Source organism: Salvia miltiorrhiza, chromosome 3, assembly GCF_028751815.1.
Source record: "Salvia miltiorrhiza cultivar Shanhuang (shh) chromosome 3, IMPLAD_Smil_shh, whole genome shotgun sequence".
Classification (NCBI taxonomy): Eukaryota; Viridiplantae; Streptophyta; class Magnoliopsida; order Lamiales; family Lamiaceae; genus Salvia; species Salvia miltiorrhiza.
The window spans coordinates 39975235-39998333 of NC_080389.1; the positions used below are offsets into that span (position 1 = coordinate 39975235).

Sequence of the window (23099 nt, forward strand, 5' to 3'; positions counted from 1 at the left end):
TTTGACAGCCCTAGCCAAGAGTGTAACACAGACTACAGAGTTACATCCACACAAAGACTAATGACACTTTCTCCTCTTAATTACAATTATTTATTTTTATATTTAATTTAATCACAATCACTCATTTTTATTTTTATTTAAAACACATTTGTCAATTATTTTCTTGAAATCTGTGTCCAATAAAAATATTACACTCTTGATGGGTTAACACTTTTGGTGGAGCGAGTATATTTGAAGTTTTCAAAGATGTTTCGTAGTGGGCCTAAAAATAAAAGAGTAATTTTTTATTTATAATTTCTCATTTTATTCTTTATAATTCTTTATTTAATAAAATATTTTATAATTTTTAAATATAGACTATTTTACCTTAGGGGGGTGTATTCGTTGTGGATTTCCACAAACTTTAAAAAGTCCATGGAATTTAAATTCCATGGAATTCACATAGATTCCAGATGCCTTTCAAAGAATTCGTGGTTGGATTTCACCCCAATTTTCACTGATTTTCGAAGACTTTAGGGGATAATTCTGGAATTGAAATCCATGAAAATCAACGCCCGCTGAGTCCCAGCACCGCTGGAAACCCAACGATCGCTGGGAATCCAGCGAGCGCTGGGAATAAGTTGTATATAAAGGCTCAGCGGGCGCTGGTGCCCTAATTGTGAAACTTCTCAAAACCTTGCGCCGCTCCTTGCGCCGCTCCAGAACCTCTCAGCCAAAAAAAACACCTTCAACGACAGTTCTTCCATACCACCACCCTCTAAAATCACCTTCAGCGACATAATGGTCCGAACGAATAACGCATTCCAACGGCTCTTAAACCATTTGATACGACTTTGGTAGTGATTATAATTTTTATTGCACCTAAGTTTTTCATTCAGAACAGGCAATATCCTTTCCTCTACTGTGGCTTTGCTAAATATACCACTATTATCGCGTCATCCCCTAATTGCAGATTCAACCAGAATTCCTAACAAGGCATCACTTTGTTCCTTTGTCCATGCTTCATACACTGCCCTTTTTTTGGAATCTTGTGGTTGAGAGTCTCCCATAATAATATTACTAGACACCGAAAATAAATACAGATACAATACTATATCAATGAATAAAAATAAAAAATAAAAAACATCAACAAAAAACTAAAATCAACTCACATGCAATAGAAACACAGCATACAGTTGCTAACAACTTATAAAGGTACAACATTCATGCTATAGAAAAATTGCATAATTAAAATAATATGAAGATATAAAATTTATGAAAAAATACCTGGTTGAAAGTTAATATAAAACCCTAAACTTGTCTTCTTTTTTGAAGGGGGGTGTAGCGTCTGTGGAATGTGGAATGAGAGGGGGAAAAATCGAAGAGGGGTATTTAAAAAGCGTTGCTGGGCTGGGCTGCCTGGGCCCAGCGACCGCTGCAACCCAGCGCCCGCTCAAATCCAGCGTATGCTGGACTCTCTCAACGGTGGCTGAGTTCCAGCGCTCGCTGGCTTCTTGGCCGCAGGCGCTGGAACTCAGCGCTCGCTTAAAACTTCATGGATTTCAATTCTCGTGGTTCTTGGCCGGATTTCGTCGTGTGTATTTTTTGGATGAAATCCATGAAAGTCATTCCGGATTTTAAGTCAATGGAATAACGAATACACCTAGATTTGTATGGATTTTAAAAAGTCTGAAACGAATACACCCAGATTTATATGGACTTTTAAAAGTCTTGAACGAATACACCCAGATTTCTGCAGACTTTTAAAAGTCTGGAACGAATACACCCAGACTTTTAAAATCCATAGAAATCCATCAAATTCCAGAACGAATACACCCCCCTTAGTCTCCATTGTTTTTCTTTTTTGACGTGAGTTTAACGAGCTATTATAACGGCTCGGCTGAATGAAGCCAAGAAACTTCTTCTTCCTCTTTCCTTCTCCAACTAAATCTACTCAATTCTCTTTTGGAAAATTTCTCTCTCCATCGAAAAATAAAGATTTAGCTTTGGATTTCTTCAAGGTAAACTATTATTTCCGCCAATGAATTGACGGGATTTATTACTTGGATTTCTTTTATTTTCTATATGTTGGGTATCTTCGCCTAGCCAGGGTTCACCGCTTGTTTTCCGAACCTCCTGTCTTTCCCACTTCGTGCGCAAGCACTTGACTCGTCTTCTTCTTCGTCTTCAGTTCCTTATTCCCCTTCAGCTTCTGATCTGCACAGAAAAGTAAAGAAAAGGAGAAAAAGATACAAAATAACGAAGATAAAGTAAAGAGAATTCAGAGAGGGGGAAAAGGTGTCCTCGGGACACGGTGGGGCTCAGATTTTCCCCCGTACTCGGCTAGCCCTTCCGGCAGCTGTACAATCACGACCAACAGGAACAAGAAAGTGGAGTGGCTTCACAGATCTCAGTGCTGACCAGTCACCAACAGCAGAAGCCAAAGTTCAGGCCTCCGATGACACACTAGCAACTCAGGTAACAACCAAACAGGGCTCCGATGGTCTGGAAAGCCCGGTGATACCACCACTCACACAGGGAATCCCGTACTACCAAAGAAACAACACTTGAAAGGAATATCAGAGCCTTTCTCACTTTGATAATCACGGTATCCCCAGCATGAGGAAGCATCAGGGTTTATAAAAGGAGGAAAGGGATGAGCTGGACAGCAGCAAAGAGTGGAGAGCAGTAATGGTGATGGAGAAACCAAGGAGGTGGGCGGTGGAGCGGCGGAGGAAATGGAGAGTTAGAGAGAGAGATGAATTTAGGGTTTGAGAGAGAGCGGCGCAGAGTAAAAAGTGAGATAGAGAGTGGGGCTGGGTGGGGTATATCAGGAGAGGGTAGTGGGCTAGGGTTAGTAGTGGGCTTGGGCTGGGCTGGGCTGGGCCTGAGCTGCAAATGAGAAATGGGCCAACACCCACACTATAGTTCTTCGTGAATTCTTAATTAACAGAGTCTGATGGTCATTGTCGTTTGAAGAACGGAGTGTTGTGATTGGCAGAATTTTTTGTTGTAATTTTCCTGCCCCAAGTCATGGATTCCTTTTTCTATTTTTTTTTTGTGCTATTGTGATTCTTGATTGAGTGAGAATTATTGTTGTGTTCCTGGAAAATCTTTGTTTGTTAATGGAGCGAAAATTATAATGGCTGCCAAAGTATGTAAATTTATCGAATAGTTGATAGACATGTGATAACCGACCGTTTTGATATTGACGGATGCTCGAGGAGTGCAACGTCTCAGCTGAAAAAGTACATAAGAATAATAAACACAAACTGGATTCTTTCATGATTTCGCATTTTTTTCTTCATGTTTTTTCGAATGAAATTAATTTTTGTATATGATTTAGATGGACATGTTTCTTCTTTTATGTGATACTACATTTGGATTGATCAAATTAATTTTTGTTATATATATCATCTGTTATTTTAGCTGAAAAATGAAGGAAGCAAAAGAGAAGGAAAGACATGGATATGTTCAAGGCTGTTGAGGCTTACCTTCACACAAGTCTGATGCTTGAAAGCTCAATACGTAAAGCTATATATATTGTTGTATCTTGATTTGTTGTTCATTTTAAGTTTAGCATTTAGCCTTTTAGGGTGTGAGTTGTAAGCAGTTGTGATTTTCTATTCAAATAAAAAAGTGTTTCTTAATTTGTATCTTGCTGGTCTTGTGTGCTGGCGTGCTCAAAGCATAATAATTTCATTATGATGCTCTTAAGGTACAAACTTCTCATTGTGTGTTGGCCTGCTCATGTCAGATTATTATCTATATGTAAAACTTCAACCAAGAGATAGTCACTCTCGCACAAGGAAGTAAATCCAAAGGAAAACAACTCATGTCAAACCTTGAGATAAAGCATATGTAACATCTTTCTTGATTTCTTGTACAGGGAAAGGACACTAATGTGGAAAGCAACAAGACTGGAAAGCTTCTTTAAAATGGAGTGTGATAGTATTTTTGTATAGTAATATGGTTGATGGTTAACTCTGCTTTAATGATTGTATAATAAGAAAGGCTGCAATGATTTAAAAGGATGGGAAATATAAAAAAATGACAAATCTTGTTTGAATTAGAGACATGTTCTCAATGAGCTAGGCTCTTCATCCGGCTGCACAAAGGTACCCTTCACAATTATTAGAACACTAGTAATCTGAATTGTGGCAGGGATGACTCTATCAAAAATTTAAACCAAGAACCAACAAGAATCATGACTCGCAAGCACTCTTGTGATTAAAAAGTAACCTTTCAAGACCAAACTTGCAAAAGGAAAGACGTAGAAGTAAAATAATTATGTAAAGGTATCCCAAAGAATAAAATTACATAAAATTACTATTAAATAATCTAATTCAGGAATTAACAAGAACCAATACTAAAAAGTATCCCAAAGAATAAAATTATGTAAAGGTCAAAAAAATTGATAAGTATTTCCAATAAGAATACTGACAAGTTTTTCCCACCAGAAAAAATAGTTCTAATCAAAAAGAGATATATAGCCCAACTATTTCACACAAGACACGTATATTTCAAAGCTCAGAGCAACCAAATGACACACATTTCAATTGACTCCATGAGCTCATTTGTTTACACCAATGCTTTCTTGCGAGTCATTTGTTTGCAAAGGACCAAAGTTAAGTGGTTGTTGTGCCTGAAACAAAAACAATAAAATGAGCGACACCAAATATAATTAGCGTTTCAATCTAAGTACGTAGGTGAAACATCAACTAGTGTTCTTAAAAATATCATCTTCCAATTAAATGCAAGAAGACGTCACAAATCGACACAAATGATGTTATAAAAAAAATATTACCAAAAGTAAGCTAGTCATGCTCATTGATAATGAGGATCCATCAAAATTTTGATGACTTGAACTTGCAGAAAATTCCTGCTATCAATAAATAAAATATATTAGAAAAATAACAAGAAGACTTTAACTCAAAAGATTAGCACAAACCTGAAATTTGTTGACGCTTTCATATGGTATAGAGGGCATGTTAGGTCCAGAGGGTCTCGAATAGGTGTATGGGGGGGGGGGAATACACCTATGGGCTATTTTTAACTCAATCCTCAATCAGAGGGATCTCAGTCAGAGATCAAAACGAAACTTTACATGCAAACAAGGACTCCTGTTTTACTGAAATCAGTTTTGACCAAACAGGGTTGACGATTGATACTGAAAGCTCTTCAGTAAAGAGTTATCAGTTAAGTTGCTGGAACTTAACTGATGCAAGTAAGATCTTCAGTCGAGTTTGCTAAGACAGAGATGATAACACTCTTTCTGACTATCAAAAGATAGATCAGTCAGACTGATATCATACGCAGCGGAAATTAAACTTAGTTTCGCAATAGCCTCGGTGGAGCACGTTGTTGGTTATTAGGTTTCTCTTTGCAGTTAATCAGTGTTCAGTTGAAATAACACAAGTAAGAACGCAAAGCTGAAAACTGTAAACAACACAGAGACTTTTACGTGGTTCGGAAAACCCTTTCCTACATCCACGGTTGGTTGATCAGACCAACAATCCACTCCGCAAGTGCTTAACAGGTGCACTGCAAACCAAACCGTGTGCTTGCCGGGTGCACACAACTGTACCACTGAAGAAAACCCTTCTTCAGGACCCACGCTTCACTCGCGTCGGATTTCTCTGCTCAACACAACCCGTGCTAAGACTTCTCACTCAGAGTGAGAGTACCTTCCTGAACTCTGAAACACTCAAACACTATTATGGGGGGGAAGTTTGATCGAGTGCCAACTTTACTACAAAGAACAAGTTCTTTGAAGCAAGTTTGACCTTTGGCTTCTGTGTAAACAGAGGTTTGCCTAAGGTCTAAGAGAATGTGTGTAATCAGCAGTGACTGATTTTGGCTTTGGCATTCTCTTCTTCGATTCAAGCTTTGGGGAGGTTTAAGCTTTAGGCTGAGTAGCAATTTCGGCAGAGCTTCAGCTTATGTTGTTGAATCGGTGAAGGTTGAAGTGATCCTCGAGCGCTATTTGTAGGAGAACTCTTGAATAGATCCGTTGGCGTAGATCGTCCTCTAGATTTCTTTCGTTGGAGAGCAATTCGAATTTGGGTTGAGGCTTCAATCTTCGAGGTTCCTTGTCTGGGTGGAAATGGCTCTCTTTGATGGACAGGAGATGTGACGTCTCTGAAAAGTTACCACCAGATAGGAATGACCTCTGCAGAGATAAGATCCTGAGATCTCTGTATTTAATGCGGCTGTACTTTGTGAGTACGTGGCTTCCTCTGAACGTTGGAAGATCAGTCTTCAACTGATTCTTCAACTGATACTTCAGTTGGTATCTGCAGTCTTCAGTCATTCGTTCTTCAGTCTTCAGTCTTTAGTCTTTGACACCGCAAACTAAACTAGAAACGAACTCTAACACTTGAGTTCAAAGTGATTCTAGTCGATTACAATTAAGTCCTATGAATTTTGGTATCATCAAAACAAGGGTTAGGATATTCCACAAGGTTCCCAACAATTTCCCCCTTTTTGATGATGCCAAAACCACACAGCAGTTCTAGACAACAAAAAGACTGAACTCACAGTACAAGTTCTAAAACTGGGGTGAAAACAGTTCCCCCTTAACAATAGAACCTAAAAACTTGTACTTAGAGTTAAGAACGAAACAATTCTAAAAACAGAACAAGGAGAAGACAGAAAAACATAATCAGAGCCTGGACAAAGAGTCATTGTCTTCAGGTTGAGATAAAAAAGAAGTTCTTTTCATTAATAAAGACTGATAAGCCATCAGTCTAAGTTACAATTTGGAATCAGAAAAAAACAATACAGAAGATAGCCAAGAGACTCACGGTTTCTGATTGTAAAGCTTGAAGACTGCATTCCATATTTCTCTGGCTTCACTGAAGTCTGGATGCAAATTCCAAATCTTGCATATGGCTCTGAATTCTTTCTTGATTCTGTCTCTGTTGACTCCATTCTTAATCCTTGGTGGAGTCACAATCTTCTTCTGAGGATCAGGAATGCTTTTTCCATGTTTCCTTTGAGCGTCTTGCATTTGAAGAACTAAATCTCGTTCTTCCAATTGCAACAGGAAGTACTTCCAGGCGTCATTCCTGTAGTCCCTGTCACCTTGGATGTTTGCAAAAATCATCCATTTGGTGTAGCATTCCTTGGTTTTCTCCCACCAATCGTTCAACTCAGACGGTATCCATTTGTCAGGTCACTCAAACTTTTCCAAAAATGAAACTATCAGTCCATTCTTGAAGTAGTGTTCGAGCTTTTGACCTTCTTTTAGAGTTGATACGAAGTCGAATTTCGTCTTCTTCAGCTCTGGCTCATTTGAGGAGCTTTCTCTGCTTCTCTTTCTGTTGAGTTCGACTGTAGCAAAAGTAGGAGCAACCTTTGCGATGATCTCTTCAGCCCTATTGAAGACAGAGGGGATCATTTCCTCTTCCCTTCGGATGAGCTTCATCGAATCCTCTTCTCCCTTTTTGGCATCATCAGGAGGAAGTCGGCTTTTTATCTCTTAAAGATCATTGAACATCTTCTGAAGGAGGGCAGAGTCAGGGGACGCTTGAGATCGTTGGATTTGCCGTTCCACTTGCGCAAGTCGTTCCAGGATAGGTTTTACTGTCTCTGTAACGAGGAGTTTGACTTCAGTTCTTGGCATGAACGTCTTCAGGAAGTCAATATGCATTTCTCTGATCTTCTCAGACAGCTCAAGGAGTTGCGTCTTCGTTTGAATCTCTGATTCAAGAAAGAGTTTGTGCAATTCCTCGTGATCCTTCTCGTTGAGTGTATTTGTTTTTGGAAATGGATTGAACTTCATTCAAGATTTGATTCAATCTAAGTTCCATTTCCTCGACAGATTCATTCTTGAGCATGAGGAAGGAGTCGAACTTCTGGCAAGCTATGGATAGCTTATTCTCCTTGATTTCCTCGGAACCTACGCACATTCTTTCCAGAATGTCCCACATCTCCTTTGCAGTTCCGCACTTGATGATCTTCATGACATGCTTGTCGGGAACGGTGCCGGAGATGATGCTTTTGGTGAGGTTGTCTAGCTCATCTTGCTTCCTTTCTTCTGTGGTTAAGTTTGCTTTTTGCTTGGGCCTGGACCTCATCGTAAGGATCTTGTTGTGGATTAACAGGAACCCTTTTGACGATTTCGGTGATGGTGATTGGTCCGCTGGTGATGACTTCCCACATTCGGCAATGTTGGGCGGTAAGGAAGCTTTCAAGCCAAAACTTCCATATGTCGTATTTTTCAATACTAAACATAGGTAGAGAAGATAATCTGTTGTGGTTAGTCTCCATAAAAAAAAAGAGAACAGATAACGGCAGATATAACAGATAGCAAGCACAAAAAGAAAGAGAGAACTTTTTTGAGACCTTTGAGAAAAAGGATCTAGTTCAATTAGAACCTAATCAGATACAGATAGTTCTTGCGAACAACCTGCTCTGATACCAATTGTTAGGTCCAGAGGGTCTCGAATAGGTGTATGGGGGGGGAATACACATATGGGCTATTTTTAACTCAATCCTCAATCAGAGGGATCTCAGTCAGAGATCAAAACGAAACTTTACATGCAAACAAGGACTCCTGTTTTACTGAAATCAGTTTTGACCAAACAGGGTTGACGATTGATACTGAAAGCTCTTCAGTAAAGAGTTATCAGTTAAGTTGCTGGAACTTAACTGATGCAAGTAAGGGCTTCAGTCGAGTTTGCTAAGACAGAGATGATAACACTCTTTCTGACTATCAAAAGATAGATAAGTCAGACTGATATCATACGCAGCGGAAATTAAACTTAGTTTCGCAATAGCCTCGGTGGAGCACGTTGTTGGTTATTAGGTTTCTCTTTGCAGTTAATCAGTGTTCAGTTTATCAATTGAAATAACACAAGTAAGAACGTAAAGCTGAAAACTGTAAACAACACAGAGACTTTTACGCTTTGGAATTCTCTTCTTCGATTCAAGCTTTGGGGAGGTTTAAGCTTTAGGCTGAGTAGCAATTTCGGCAGAGCTTCAGCTTATATCGTTGAATCGGTGAAGATTGAAGTGATCCTCGAGCGCTATTTGTAGGAGAACTCTTGAATAGATCCGTTGGCGTAGATCGTCCTCTAGATTTCTTCCGTTGGAGAGCAATTCGAATTTGGGCTGAGGCTTCAATCTTCGAGGTTCCTTGTCTGGGTGAAAACGGCTCTCTTTGATGGACAGGAGATGTGACGTCTCTGAAAAGTTACCACCAGATAGGAATGACCTCTGCAGAGATAAGATCCTGAGATCTCTACATTTAATGCGGCTGTACTTTGTGAGTACGTGGCTTCCTCTGAACGTTGGAAGATCAGTCCGAGGAGGAATATTCAACTGATACTTGACTTTAGTATCAGCCCATTGTGCGCATTAAGTAATCAGTTTTCAACTGATTCTTCAACTGATACTTCAGTTGGTATCTGCAGTCTTCAGTCATTCGTTCTTCAGTCTTCAGTCTTCAGTCTTTGACACCGCAAGCTAAACTAGAAACGAACTCTAACACTTGAGTTCAAAGTGATTCTAGTCTATTACAATTAAGTCCTATGAATTTTGGTATCATCAAAACAAGGGTTAGGATATTCCACAAGGTTCCCAACATGGTACACCAGAAATAATGTCATGATTTCCTTGGACACCCTATTCCAAAATAACAAATAAAATTAAAACTAAATCCGCCAAAATTTGACTATGTATCTAGAAACATTGTCTAACAAATTACAGATGCATAACCTCCAAATTAGAAGATGAAGTCTGAACCTTTTTGCCTCCCGCCTTCTTTTTTCTTGAACCTTTTTCTAAACTTGCCCGCCGTTGTCTTATTTTTAGACTTTATACCTTTGACTGCACTAGTGTTTCTTTCATTAGTTTGTAAATCAAGCTCATTCAACAACAAACTTGTTTGATCTGCATGTTGATCTAACTCTTGACCTTGCAATCTGCCATCCACCATATCAAACATCTTCAAAATTCCATCTTTTACAATTCTGTAAGTATCTTCATCCTCAGATGCTTTTGTAGCCAACTGAACATACAACCCACATAACTCTTTGTATCGTAGATTTTGAAGTACTTTTGGATAAGAGGTGAACTTATTGAGATTTGAATCTCCAATAAATCCAGCTTTGGCATGTCGTGTCCATCTTTTCATGATGTATTCACTTGAGATCTTCATAATATTTTTCATGGTGAATACCTTCAAAATATGAGAGCACAAAATCCCAGCAAATTCAAATTTTCTGCAACTACAGTTAGTTTTCTCACTTGATGAATCAAATGTAACTATATGGTGATGAATCTTATTGTGAGGGGTGATTTTATATTTGACCAATAACCCATCGTCTTCAAAGTATTCCAAACTAGAATCATGAGATTTATACCACTCCTGCTCAAACTTTTTATATACTTCAGGGGTATAGATTCTAGCTGCATGCTTTAAAATCTCAACTGGATACACCATAGATGGAATACTTGTATTTGCTTTGAAATCAGCTTTTACTTCCTCATATCGACGATCTTCAAGAAGTCTTTGGAAGTGATTAAAAAATTCTAAGAACTTGTGCTTGTAGTTGACATACCTTTTCACAATACTATTCACGCTCTCACTTCTTTGGGTGGTAGTCATATCAGCACAAAACATTTGTCTTCCATAAACTAAGGCCCATTTTTCTTTTAGTTTAAACATTCGCTTCAACCAATCATTATCTTCAAGTCCATACTTTTTCAACATATTGTCCCATGCTGCAATAAACTCATCTTCTTCTTCATAATCATATACACATGCACCGAAGTCTTTAGCAAAATCTTTAAACTGCGAAAAAATACCACTCAAGTGAATTGCAGCATTTTGAAAAATATGCCAAAGACATAAACGATGATGAGTTTCAGGCCATATAGAAGATAATGCCTTAGCCATTGCAGCATCTTGATCTGTCAGAATAGTAATTGGTTTCTTCTCACCCATAGCTCTAGTAAATGTATCAAATAACCACTCAAATGTTACAGCTGTTTCATCATATAATAATGCAGCACCGAAAATCACAGTCTGTTTGTGATGATTCACGCCTACAAATAAGGCAATAGGACGACCTTCATTATTTTTTCTATAAGTTGTGTCAAAGCAAACCACGTCCCCAAAATGTGAGTAATCTGTTCTCATCTTTGCATCAGACCAAAAAATATTTGTAATCAAGTCATCTTCATCAACTTGAATGGCATAAAAAAAATTCGGATCATCAAATTGCATCTTTTGCAGATATTCTAATACTCCACCTGTATCTCCTATTCTCGAATCTCTTGTTCTCTTAGATCGCAAATAATTTTTATAATCTTCAGGAATGAAACCCAAATTCTCCCTCCCTCCTACTTGTCTTGCCATAAGATCATGAGATGCTTTAGGTGTGATACCCATGTCATTTGCCATCTGAATTTGCAATGCTGCAACAGGAGCTATTTTTCTATGAATTCTATGTAAGTGTATTTTGTTTGGACTTGAAAGATAATGATTATGCTCCTCAACAAACTCAACCACACAAAGCTTTCCAGATTCTCGACTGCTAACCTTCAGTTTAGCCTGACAATCAAATCTTGTTTCTGGACGAGCCTTTTTTACATAGATATCACGTTTATCCTGCGATCTTTTTCCTTGAGCACTACAACAAAAGATCCTGTCAACTAATTCTCCATATTTGTTCTTGTGACTTTTGCTTCTTCTAACACCAAAGCCCACACGTTTTGAATACTTTAGATAAAATTCATAGTCATCCATTTCAGTATCAAAGCTCATACCAATCTTTGGAGTATCTTCCTTACTGTTCATACTTGTCAAGTCAACTAAATGATTCATACTGTCATCATCTATCATATCACTATGAAGTTGATTATGTTCTTCATTAGCAGACTCAAAACTCAAACGGCGAGAAGATGTACCACCAATCTCCATGCCAAGCTTTTCTGTGGTATTATATATATATATATATATATATATATGGGTTGAGTTCAACAGAGAATTATCTTTTTCGAGAGAACGAACAAATCTATATATTTTACGAACAGATCAACATAAGTAATGAACAGACGTATTTAATAAAAATATAGAAAAACTCGCCACCAGCAGGATTCGAACCCGGGGCAAATTGTTGTTCATGCGGTACATTGATCTGTTCATTAAAACTATAAATCTGTTCGTTTTTATTTTGCGAATTCTCTATTCTCCACAATATTTAGCTTCTCTGTTGAACCCTTCTCTATATATATATATATATATATATATATATATATATATATATGAGTTTCATGAAAAGGCACATAACAATAAATATTCAAACAACTGTGAATATATATGAGTTTCATGAAAAGCCTTAAACAAATGAACAAAGAAAGAAACAAAAAATATTCCCTCATGCAGTTCGAAGATTTACAACCAAACATTGTAAAAAACAAAGGCCACACATTAAATAAAAAAATAATAATAATCTGAACAAAACAAAGAAGCAACATCTAGAGATCAATTTTAAACAGAAATCTCGAAATTTATTTCAACATGAAAATGTAGCAATCATGTGAAGTAGCAGAACATAAATCAATCTTAATTTACTCCTAATTTACAGTTTAAACATAATAGGAACAATAACTCAACAAAGGATTTTTCCCCTAGCACCTGAAAACACCCTATAGTCGCAAAAAGATCCAAACATGATTTAAAAATCACCTAAACTACCCCAAGCTTGGCAGAATTTTGTATTAGTGAAGCTATGTGAATGGACATTGGACAATGAAGAAATATAGCTCCTGAGTCTCTTAATTGATCCTACGCTGTAGACACCAACTTGGAGAGAAAAGATTTATGTATTTATCCCTAACAGTATATATATTAATAGTAAATATCTTTACTCAATCAAAAACCACATCAACACAAAATTACATAGAAAAGGGGCAGAAGAAATAAGTTCTGCATAGATCAAGAGCCGGTATACTTAATTAACAACTCGCGAAAAACTATAAAGAATAAAACAAAACTCACCCGTCGTCTTCAAGGTAAAATGTTCAATTGCTTCGGAGATGGATGTAGTGATGTTCTCCACACTAAATTGGTTCTTGTAGAAAAAGAAAAATAATAAAATTCGAGCATGGAAGAATGCGGAGAAGAAGAAAAGATTGAAGTAAGAAAAAGATTGATTTTGGATATCCATAACCAAATCCTGTACAGAATGCGAAATCCTTATTTTTCGGAATTGAGTAGATTTAGTTGGAGAAGGAAAGAAGAAGAAGAAGTTTCTTGGCTTCATTCAGCCGAGCCGATAGGTGCGAATCATTTAATTAAATGTTAGCAAAAGAAAATGAAAACAAATTAAATCCAAAACGGTGTAGTATTGTAGTTGGGACATGAAGTGGCACAGAAAATGGGGACAGAGGATCCGAACTGGGAAATGATGATGAAGAAAGAACAATATTTTTTAGAGTATTTCTTACATCTTGAAAAATAAGGAAAGAGAAAAAGAAAACATCTAAAATAAACACAACGATGTCGATAATAAGCAAAAATGGAAGAGAAATTAATTTATTGATGAACAAAAATGTGCGACAAAGAAAGCGTATGAGAAAAACAAATACTATAAAGAAAGCAAGAGAAGCCTATGATTGGTGAATTTGAAACAAAAAACGCCAAAAACAAAGCAAGATGATCTGGCATGATGGATCAGAAACATTTCCGGTGCACGATGGAAGGGCCGGACTCGTCGTACTCGGCCTTAGCTATCCACATCTGCTGGAAGGTGCTGAGGGAAGCAAGGATGGATCCCCCGATCCAGACGCTGTACTTCCTCTCCGGCGGAGCCACCACCTTAATCTTCATGCTGCTTGGAGCCAGAGCGCTGATCTCCTTGCTCATTCGATCAGCAATGCCCGGGAACATGGTGGTCCCACCGCTCAGCACCACGTTCCCGTACAGATCCTTCCTGATATCCACGTCACATTTCATGATCGAGTTGTAGGTCGTCTCGTGCACCCCTGCAGCTTCCATTCCGATCATTGCCGGCTGGAACAGCACCTCGGGGCACCGGAACCTCTCGTTCCCGATGGTGATCACTTGCCCATCCGGTAGCTCGTAGTTCTTCTCTATGTCAGAGCTGGTCTTGGCCGTCTCCATCTCCTGCTCGAAGTCTAGAGCAATGTATGTCAGCTTCTCCTTCATGTCCCTCACTATTTCCTTCTCAGCAGAGGTGGTGAAGCTGTAGCCACGCTCCGTCAGGATCTTTGCAAAGAATTCAGTGAGGTCGCGCCCGGCAAGGTCCAGTCGAAGGATAGCATGAGGGAGGGAGTAGCCTTCGTAGATAGGCACAGTATGGCTCACACCATCACCAGAGTCCATCACGATACCAGTCGTACGACCACTCGCATACAGGGACAGAACAGCCTGAATAGCAACATACATGGCTGGGGAGTTGAAGGTTTCGAACATGATCTGTGTCATCTTCTCTCGATTTGCCTTTGGGTTCAGTGGTGCCTCTGTCAGAAGAATCGGGTGCTCCTCAGGCGCAACACGAAGCTCGTTGTAGAACGTGTGATGCCAAATCTTCTCCATGTCATCCCAATTGTTAACAATACCATGCTCAATTGGGTACTTGAGAGATAGAATACCTCTCTTGGATTGTGCCTCATCCCCAACATATGCATCTTTCTGCCCCATGCCCACCATCACACCTGTGTGGCGCGGCCGCCCTATAATGCTAGGGAACACGGCACGAGGAGCATCATCTCCAGCAAACCCAGCCTGAAACATTAATTACAACATGTTACCGCTGAAACAGAGGACAAGTTGGTAGAAACCAATGATACTACCTTGACCATTCCAGTTCCATTGTCGCATACAAGAGGTTGAATATCATCACCTTCTGCCATTTATTTGCTGACCTACCAACACAATACAAGCTTCATGATTACTTTGGATGAAAGATTAGGAAACAAGCTTTTCCATTAGGTAATAAAAGATTAACATCCATTACCAAATGCAATGAATCACGTCATTAAAGAGGTAAATTAATTCATAATAAGCAAACTGCAATGCCAAATTAAAGAAAATTAATAAGGGTGATACTGCTCCACTTATGTTTCTTTTCTTTTTTAGCAAAGTCCAGCTCCCTTGAGCTCGGATACGGATTTCTATGTCTTGTTCGTGCGATTCAACAATGTGGCCGATCATTTACCATTTCATGTGCCAGTTATTCAAATGAGGATCTAAATGATCGCAGCTCTCTTTCCCTTCTACTGAAGATGAAAATTTGCACAAACTGGATCATGCTCAATTCATTATGATTATATATGCAGGTAATAACAAATTAATTCAGTTAGAGCTATCAAATCATGCCTACTACCATTCACATTAAACCGAATCATGCTCGATTCCAGATTTGCTTTTTTTTTCCCCCCAAGAGATGCCATTTTCTAAAAAATCTTGCAAGCAGCTAGATCTTATCTCCTTACTCTTTTAAATAAATTGAAACCAACAGCAGACAAAATGTCACATGGAATAACTACCGAAATGCAATACAAGTCATCAGATTTATAAGACAGATTCATAATTAATTGATAGAAATCTCTAAAAAAGTTAGAATATCAAAGGACCAACAATGCAGCTGGATTCTTCAACCAAAAATATACATATACACATTTAAACATACAGAAAGACGAAACTTGGATCAGCATGCATTACGCATATCACGAAGCACCGATAATAATAATAATAATAATAATAATAATAATAATAATAATAATAATAATAATAATAATAATAATAATAATAATAATCTACTCTTACGAAAGATCTCATCCATGCAAACACAAAAATACATCAATATCGTAATTCGCACACGAAAACACACACACACACATTGATATCACAAATGCAACGATTACCATAAATCAATCGACAAATAAAACACGAAAAACTGATCTTACAAGAAAATCAACGCGCGAGCAAAATAAAAAAAAACAATAATCAGAATTTGACAACTGGAGAGAATTTGATCACCTCTGATTCTAAGGATTTCGAGCGATTTAGAGAAACAACAGAATGTTATGGCGTTCTTCCAACAGCTGAAGCGCCGATCACGTTTCCAAAACAAACAAAATAAGAAGGAAAGAAAATGAGCGAGCGAAGTGAAATGCAAATGCGAATGAAATGAGATGGAAATTTCACCTTTAAATGCAACTCCAATCTCGCTTTATCTTCTCCGATTGACTCGTGCATTAGTGTACAGAATGTTTGTAGGGTGAATCTCAATATTGACCCCTCGCATCAGTCTCCTATATTTGTAATATAATTTCATAAAGATTTATTAATATTAAAAGTATAATTTATTAAAAAAAAAAAAAAACTAATGATTGCAAAAACTATGTGAAATTAAGGGCGTGTTTGCTAAATTAACCGAGATAATGCATGATTAATTTTAAGATCTAATTACCTGGAAGGCCCATTATTAAAAGGGCTTTATAATTAGTCTAATTTAATGTTTGCTTCACGCCCTTAACCACGTCCACAATTATGAATTGTGTTTGGTATCACCTCCCCCACTAACTTATTAATCAACGAATTTCCTGAAGTACCCTCAATTAAAATTAAAAAAGACACAAGAATCTCATCCACGTATTCACGATCTCTGCTTCAAGAATTCATTTTTCGTACACGATCTCTGCTTCAAGAAGCCATTTTTGGCACTATAAAAACTAGGAATTTGGAGGGAAAATTTTCGTGACTTTCAAAGAGAATCCACGCCATCTGCATTGTCCGTTCTCGATCACCGGCAGCTACCAATTGGAGTTTGTGATTCACCGCGATTGCTTTTCAGATGGTTTCGAATATCCAAGGTAAAATACTTGGCGATTGCACCTAAATTTCATCTAGTGTTTCTGAACTTGCAAATATACTTTAGATTTTGTTGTGAATTATTAACCAAGAAATTTCAGGAGTTTAATTGCTGGCTATCGGGCTCCAACGGGCCACCTTACTTAATGAAAAAACCTAGCAAACATGGAAATAACATCAGAGTAAATAATAGTCTTGCCTAACCAAATGAAGCAAACACGCAATAGTGTTTAATTGATTTGTCCCCATTACCAGCCGGAATGAGATTTAGTGTACCACACTTTATGTTCCACTTTTAATTTTATTTATTTTCTTATATATATTTTTTTCAATTTCAACTTTATATGCTTTAGTTTAATTTTGTGACTATTAACTAGGGTTTATTCCATCAATCTAGGATATATAATTATTTTTTATCATTTAATTTCACTTTTATTAGTTCATAATAGGTTGATAAATTCAAAGTCATGGTATATATTTTTTAAAATTTTTAATTTTTTACATAAAAATTAAATATAATTCATAGTATCATAATATATTTTATTTTTATAAAAAATATTTTTAAAATAATAGATATAAGAATGGGACACAGTGGCACACATAAAATTATGGGATACTGGATCTCATCCCATTACCAGCCACGTTGCTATACTAATTTTTATTTAATCTTTGAAAGGGCATGCTTTTGCGTTGCTGACCTAATTTTGCCTGGTCAATTTTCGGTTCGACCCGATTAAATTCGGACTGCTCATTTGGCTTAGTGGGTCGGGCTAAAAAAAATGAGTGATACTAAACAAGTCATATTATGGCCACTCACAAATTACTTAAATAAAAAAAATTATTTAACTTATTTTTTAAATAAAAATAAAATTTAATTATTTTATTGTATTCTCTATATTGTAGTTATTTTTTATGACTTTTTTATTAAAAAAATAAATTAAAAATAAGAAATGCAAACAAGAATAAAAAATAAGCACAATGTAGAAAATACAATAATATAATTAAATCTTATTTCTATTTAAAAATAAATTAAATAAATCAAAATTTCTTTATTAAATTAGTTTGTAGGTGCGCACAATATAATTGTACAGATTTATTGCAAAAAGAATACATTATAATTCAATTTTTCCTTTCAAGTCAGATTGCAGAAAGCTAGGCTCGATGGATTTCGATCTAATCACATAAAATGGTAACTTTGTAAGTTCTGATTGCATGTAATTTTTAAATTTTTTTCTTAGATTTACATCCAAAAGTGGTGTGACATCTAATGATGGGGCACATAATATTTAGTATATGAGACTGAACACACATCTCATACTTTGATTAATCACATAAAATTTCAGTAACGAAAAGGTTTAATATATTAATCTATGATGACTTATTAAACATTATGATATTTTATTGAAAGGTCCAAAGTTGAGACTCTGATGAGGGCTGTAAAACCCATCAGCGTTGTGTTTAGCAATACAGGAACATTTTACCTAATTATTGTTATTATTATTATTAAATAAACTAATTGGCAGAGACCGCCTCGCCAGAGTGCAGCGTGGCAGAGCCAATCTGCCAGAGCCAGAACTGACCTTGCCAGAGCGCTGAGTTACCCGTCTTGCCATAGTGCAGGTTGGCAGAGACCGCCTCACCAGAGTGTGGCGTGGCAGAGCCAACCTCCCAGAGCCAGAACTGGCCTTGTCAGGGCGCAAAGTTATCTGTCTTGCCAGAGCGCAGAGCTACCCGCCTTGCCAGATTGCAGAGTTACCAGAGATAGCATGCCAGAGCAGAGCTACCAGAGACAGCCCTGCCGGAGGGAAGCGCTTCCAGAGTCAGCTTTGCCACCGATTCGGGCTTCACTTCTCTGTTTCGTAGGCTTTAGGGTTAGGCCCAATTAGTTATCTATAAATAGGGCTCTTGTATATGAAAAGGGGATCAATTCATTCTAGCTCCTGACTTGTAAAATATAACTCTCTCAAAGTATAGTGAAAAATCGGGCAACCTCTGTGGACGTAGGTCTTAATGACCGAACCACGTAAATCTGAGTCTCATTTATCGTTTTATATTTAGGGTGAAATTTCTTGCTTCATCAATATAGTATATCAATATAGTATATGCATTATCTGTAATTTGATATATAAAAATAATAATAAGCATTATTTCTTATGAAAATAAATCACCAACATCCATGAGTCATTAAGACCTATAAATTAATATATTTTGTTATTTCCTCCAACCACGAAAAATTTGCCATAATTTATTTTTTTCAGTATATTTACAAAAAAATTATCACTTTCATTTATAATAATCGAATCAACACAACTCCATTTACATTTAAAATATGACTCTTATTCTATTCACAATTTCACTCACATTTTATTATAATTGATACCATTCACAATGTGTCAATTTTTTTGTGGATGGAGTAGGGAGTATTAATAATAGAATAGTGATGTTTAATCAGAACTCATTCCTATATATACATATATAGGGAGAGGATCATGTGCGAACTGATGAACAACGATGTTCATGTGCGAACCAATGAACAAATACATAATATACATGAACAAAAACGCATGAACAACAATGTTCATATGGAGAACCATGAACAAATACATAAAATACATGAACATAAGCACATGAACAACGATGTTCATGACAGTAAGTCATGAACACCGCTGTTCATGCGACATGAACAGCGATGTTCATGACTTAATGTTGAACAATCGTTGTTCATGTCCAAATAAAGGGCTGTGATTGGTTCCCCATTCTCACAAAAAGATGTAATTCTCACTTGATCTCATCTATATATATATATATATATATATATATAAAATCTAATTAAATATTATTTTAGGATAATTGCACGTAAATACACAAATTTTGGTCGAAATTCATTTTTGACGTGTACTTAGAAAAATTTAATAAAATACTAATTTTAATTAGTTGCTTAGTTTTTACTCTACTTTTATTTTCCTCAAATTAAAAAATGATGTGTTGTCTACGTGGCTCGCCGGAAATGACATGACATTTATGTGTGGCTCATTGAAATCAAAATTGGACTACTAATAAAATTTATATATTTTATTAAACTTTTTTAAGTATACGTTAAAAATAAATTTTGACCAAAATTAATGTATTTACATGCAATTAACCCTATTATTTTTATCTCATATCTTCGTACTTAAATTTCTTTTTGAAATACGTGTCTTGATCTAAAGATTAGGCGTATTTTCATATTTTAGCCTATCAATTTTGTCCTTGGCTACCAACTACTTTTTCGTAGCTTGAGCATTTACGCACAACTAGATATTTGAGTTTCGATTCAAAAATATACCAACAGTTAACACTCTAGCTAGGAGCTACCAATGCTTTTAGTTTTTAATATAATTTCAAATTTGAAGAAGTAACACTCTATATCTATATTTAATTATATGTTTGTGCATAGTCCAGCTTTATATGATTTGGACCGGCAAATTTGATTTAGTTTCTGATGTAATATGATGAACTGAAGAAGAAGATACATGTGTGTTCATTTTGTCTGCATTAACCAGTTCTATGAAGGATTTGGATTATTGATTTAATTTCTAATGTTATATATTTTGAATAAGAATATATAATGTTATATATATATATTTATCTAGTTTGATATTATCTCCATTATCTAGTTTTGTTAAGGATACACATCACATATAAATGGGCAAATATAAGTCAGGGCGTACTCATGCCCCGTGTAGGGCCTGTAAACGAGTTGAATGGAGCCAAATAATAGTAGGTTCGAGCTTGGTTCATTTAAATATTCGGATGTTTGAGTTCGGTTCGAGTTCGAATCGAGCTTTTATTTTAATTTATTAATCGAGTTCGGTTCATCACTCACTTACCAAGTTCGAGCTTGACTCGAGTAATGATCGATAATGTCAAATTCGAGGCTGAGCTCAAACTCTACTCGTTAGATATTCGAATCGTATGTACGATGTTCGAGCTCTTACTCGTTAAAAAATTATTAAAAACTTCTTAATTAATATGTTATTCGAGCTCGAGCTCAACTCATTTAAAGCTCGTGCACTAACTCGATTGAAGGCTCGACCGAAGGTTCATAAACATGCTCGCAAACATGTCTACGAATAATCAAATCTGAACATGTTCACGATCTCAACGAACCAAGTGCTGTCAAGCTCAAGCTCTACTTGATAAAATTATCGACCTCGAAATCGGCTTGAGCTGGACTCGTTTATTATAGAATAGAGCTCCGAACGAGCTTTTTTTAAACTGAATCTTGAATAACTTGCGAGTAGCTCTATTCATTTACAACCCTAGTTCCACGGTCCCTAGTAGAGAATTTAAAATAGGCCTTATAATGTAACTCTCTTTTTTTTAACGATATTAAGGAATGGTAAGAAAAACAATATGAAGAGTTGATATATCATATCATATCACAACTCCAAAATAGACAAAGGTTTCTTACTTTTAAACAAGGGTTAATTGCCTATAAAATACTGTGTTTTCATCAATTCTGATTTTGCATACAAATTTAAAAGAAATAATATACTCGCATGACCATTTTGAAGAAGGAAACACAATATTTGGCCACTAATTGAAAAAACACAAAATCTGGCCATTTTTTTTTTACGTTTTATGACTGTTTTGCCCTTAATTAGGGCGGACCAAATTCGGGTTTGCGCGCGGGTTAGACACATATGACAATATTAGTGTCATTAATGCCATATACTCAGTGTTGCACGAATGGTACTTATGGCTATATTAGTGTCATTAATGCTATATACCTGTGTGCTGATATTATTTAGATTGTATGACCATTTTGAACACTTTCCCGTAGGGTTTAGATTCTCCATTTAAGGTGCTTCACAAATGGTACTTATTGTCATATTAGTGTCATTAGTGTCATATACTATCTCTTATGTAGTGTTGCACGAATGATACTTATGGTCATATTAGTGCCATATACTCTCTTATGTAGTGTTGCACGAATGGTACTTATGGCCATATTAGTGTCATTAGTGGCATATACTTAGATTTTTTTTTTTCGGTTGGCACATATGGCACTAATAGTGTCATATGTTAGGTAGTGCCATATGTGCCTAACCCGTGCGCAAACCTGAATCCGACCCGAATTCAGTCCGCCCTAATTAAGGGAAAAACAGTCTTAACACATAATAAATTACCAAATTTTGTGTTTTTTTAATTAGTGGTCAAATATTATGTTTTCTTCTTCAAAATGACTATTTCAAAAGCGCTCTCAACTTAAAATGTAATGTTGTAATTATTGAAATTTCATTACATTCTAATTTTACATACAAACTTTAAAGGGCTAATTACATGTAAATTCATAACACATTTCATTATTTGGTTTTTGTCTAATTGGAACAGCTTTGCAAGAAAAATGTAGCGAGAAAATCGAAAATTTGAGTATGAAAATTGGTTAAATTAGAAAATAAAGTTGGTAAGGTCAAAAAATTGCTTAATAAATTTTACAACAAGATTCATGCCCTAAAAGAATAATTAAATAGAAGAAACAATTTCTTCTTTTCTTTGAGGGAACATGATAACCAAATATAAGATGAAAAAAAAAATGAGAGAACGTGGTCATTAATTATTGGAGTGAGTAAATTTATAGTTGAGTTATGAGTTTGAGTCCATTAGCATTTTTCAGGCCTGCAAGAAACTGAATCTAACAAATAAATTATTTAGTGGTGAGAGTGAATAAATTTATTGCTAATAGTTATGAATATGAACCCAACAATATCTTTCAAGAAGAGCTCGTTCCACATCACTACTCTTGCACGATCTATCTAAATTCTAATGTGGTTTTGTTATTATTAATTAACAGATTAATGCAGATTAAATGTACTTCTCTTCATTTGAATTAAAGCAATTAACGCAATGTACGTGGTCGATCAATTACTTGAAAATTAATTAATGTTCCTATTTATTGGTTTTATAATTAGCATTCATTAATGTGATTGCCGTATTTTTTCGTTGAATCAAATTTGAATTAAGTGCATACTTAACTATATTACACTTGTGTGAGTATGTGTGTATTATACTCCCCCGCCCCAAATTTTAATATCCATTTGAGATTAACACGAGTTTTAATAAAGTAGTTGAGTGTGTTGTGAGTGGAATAATATAGTTCCACTTTTTTATGTAAGTGTTAAAATAATTAAAGTGGAGCAAAGATCCAACCCACTTTTACTAAAAATAAAAATGAATACCAAAATGTGCGACGGCCAAAAAAAATGGATTCTAAAAGTTGGGACGG

General features: G+C 36.2%; 2 protein-coding genes and 1 long non-coding RNA gene across 6 annotated transcripts; 1 reads left to right on the forward strand and 2 right to left on the reverse strand.

The window, feature by feature from the left end:
* The first annotated feature begins 1874 nt into the window (after positions 1-1874).
* On the forward strand, positions 1875-3684 carry LOC131016675 (uncharacterized). Its single transcript, XR_009099180.1, has 2 exons — positions 1875-2066; positions 2908-3684. It is a non-coding gene; the product is annotated as an uncharacterized LOC131016675 (long non-coding RNA).
* A 3472-nt stretch (positions 3685-7156) lies between these two features.
* LOC131018795 (protein FAR1-RELATED SEQUENCE 5-like) lies at positions 7157-11911 on the reverse strand. Its single transcript, XM_057947505.1, has 2 exons — positions 9808-11911; positions 7157-7461 (listed from the first exon to the last, which is right to left on the reverse strand). The coding sequence occupies exons 1-2, from the start codon at positions 11909-11911 to the stop codon at positions 7157-7159; spliced, it is 2409 nt and encodes an 802-aa protein (XP_057803488.1).
* Positions 11912-13512: 1601 nt separating this feature from the next.
* On the reverse strand, positions 13513-16358 carry LOC131016676 (actin-like). Of its 4 annotated transcripts, none has more exons than XM_057945387.1 (4): positions 16166-16358; positions 15998-16062; positions 14809-14875; positions 13513-14740 (listed from the first exon to the last, which is right to left on the reverse strand). In XM_057945387.1, exons 3-4 carry the CDS (start codon positions 14866-14868, stop codon positions 13667-13669), a joined length of 1134 nt encoding a protein of 377 aa, XP_057801370.1. In that variant the 5' UTR covers positions 14869-14875; positions 15998-16062; positions 16166-16358; the 3' UTR covers positions 13513-13666. The 4 variants fall into 4 exon arrangements, with proteins under 4 accessions (XP_057801370.1, XP_057801368.1, XP_057801367.1 ...); XM_057945385.1 differs by having other exon boundaries at positions 14809-14880; positions 16166-16355; XM_057945384.1 differs by lacking the exon at positions 16166-16358 and having other exon boundaries at positions 14809-14880; positions 15998-16156.
* Positions 16359-23099: the final 6741 nt, after the last annotated feature.

Coding starts and splice junctions, on each gene's coding strand:
- LOC131018795 (XM_057947505.1), bottom strand. CDS start 11,911: ATGGAGATTGGTGGTACATCTTCTCGCCGTTTGAGTTTTGAGTCTGCT. Junction 7,462..9,807: donor AAACACTAGTGCAGTCAAAG/GTATAAAGTCTA, acceptor ATGATCTTTAAG/AGATAAAAAGCCGACTTCCT.
- LOC131016676 (XM_057945387.1), bottom strand. CDS start 14,868: ATGGCAGAAGGTGATGATATTCAACCTCTTGTATGCGACAATGGAACT. Junction 14,741..14,808: donor ATGGAACTGGAATGGTCAAG/GTAGTATCATTG, acceptor TTAATGTTTCAG/GCTGGGTTTGCTGGAGATGA.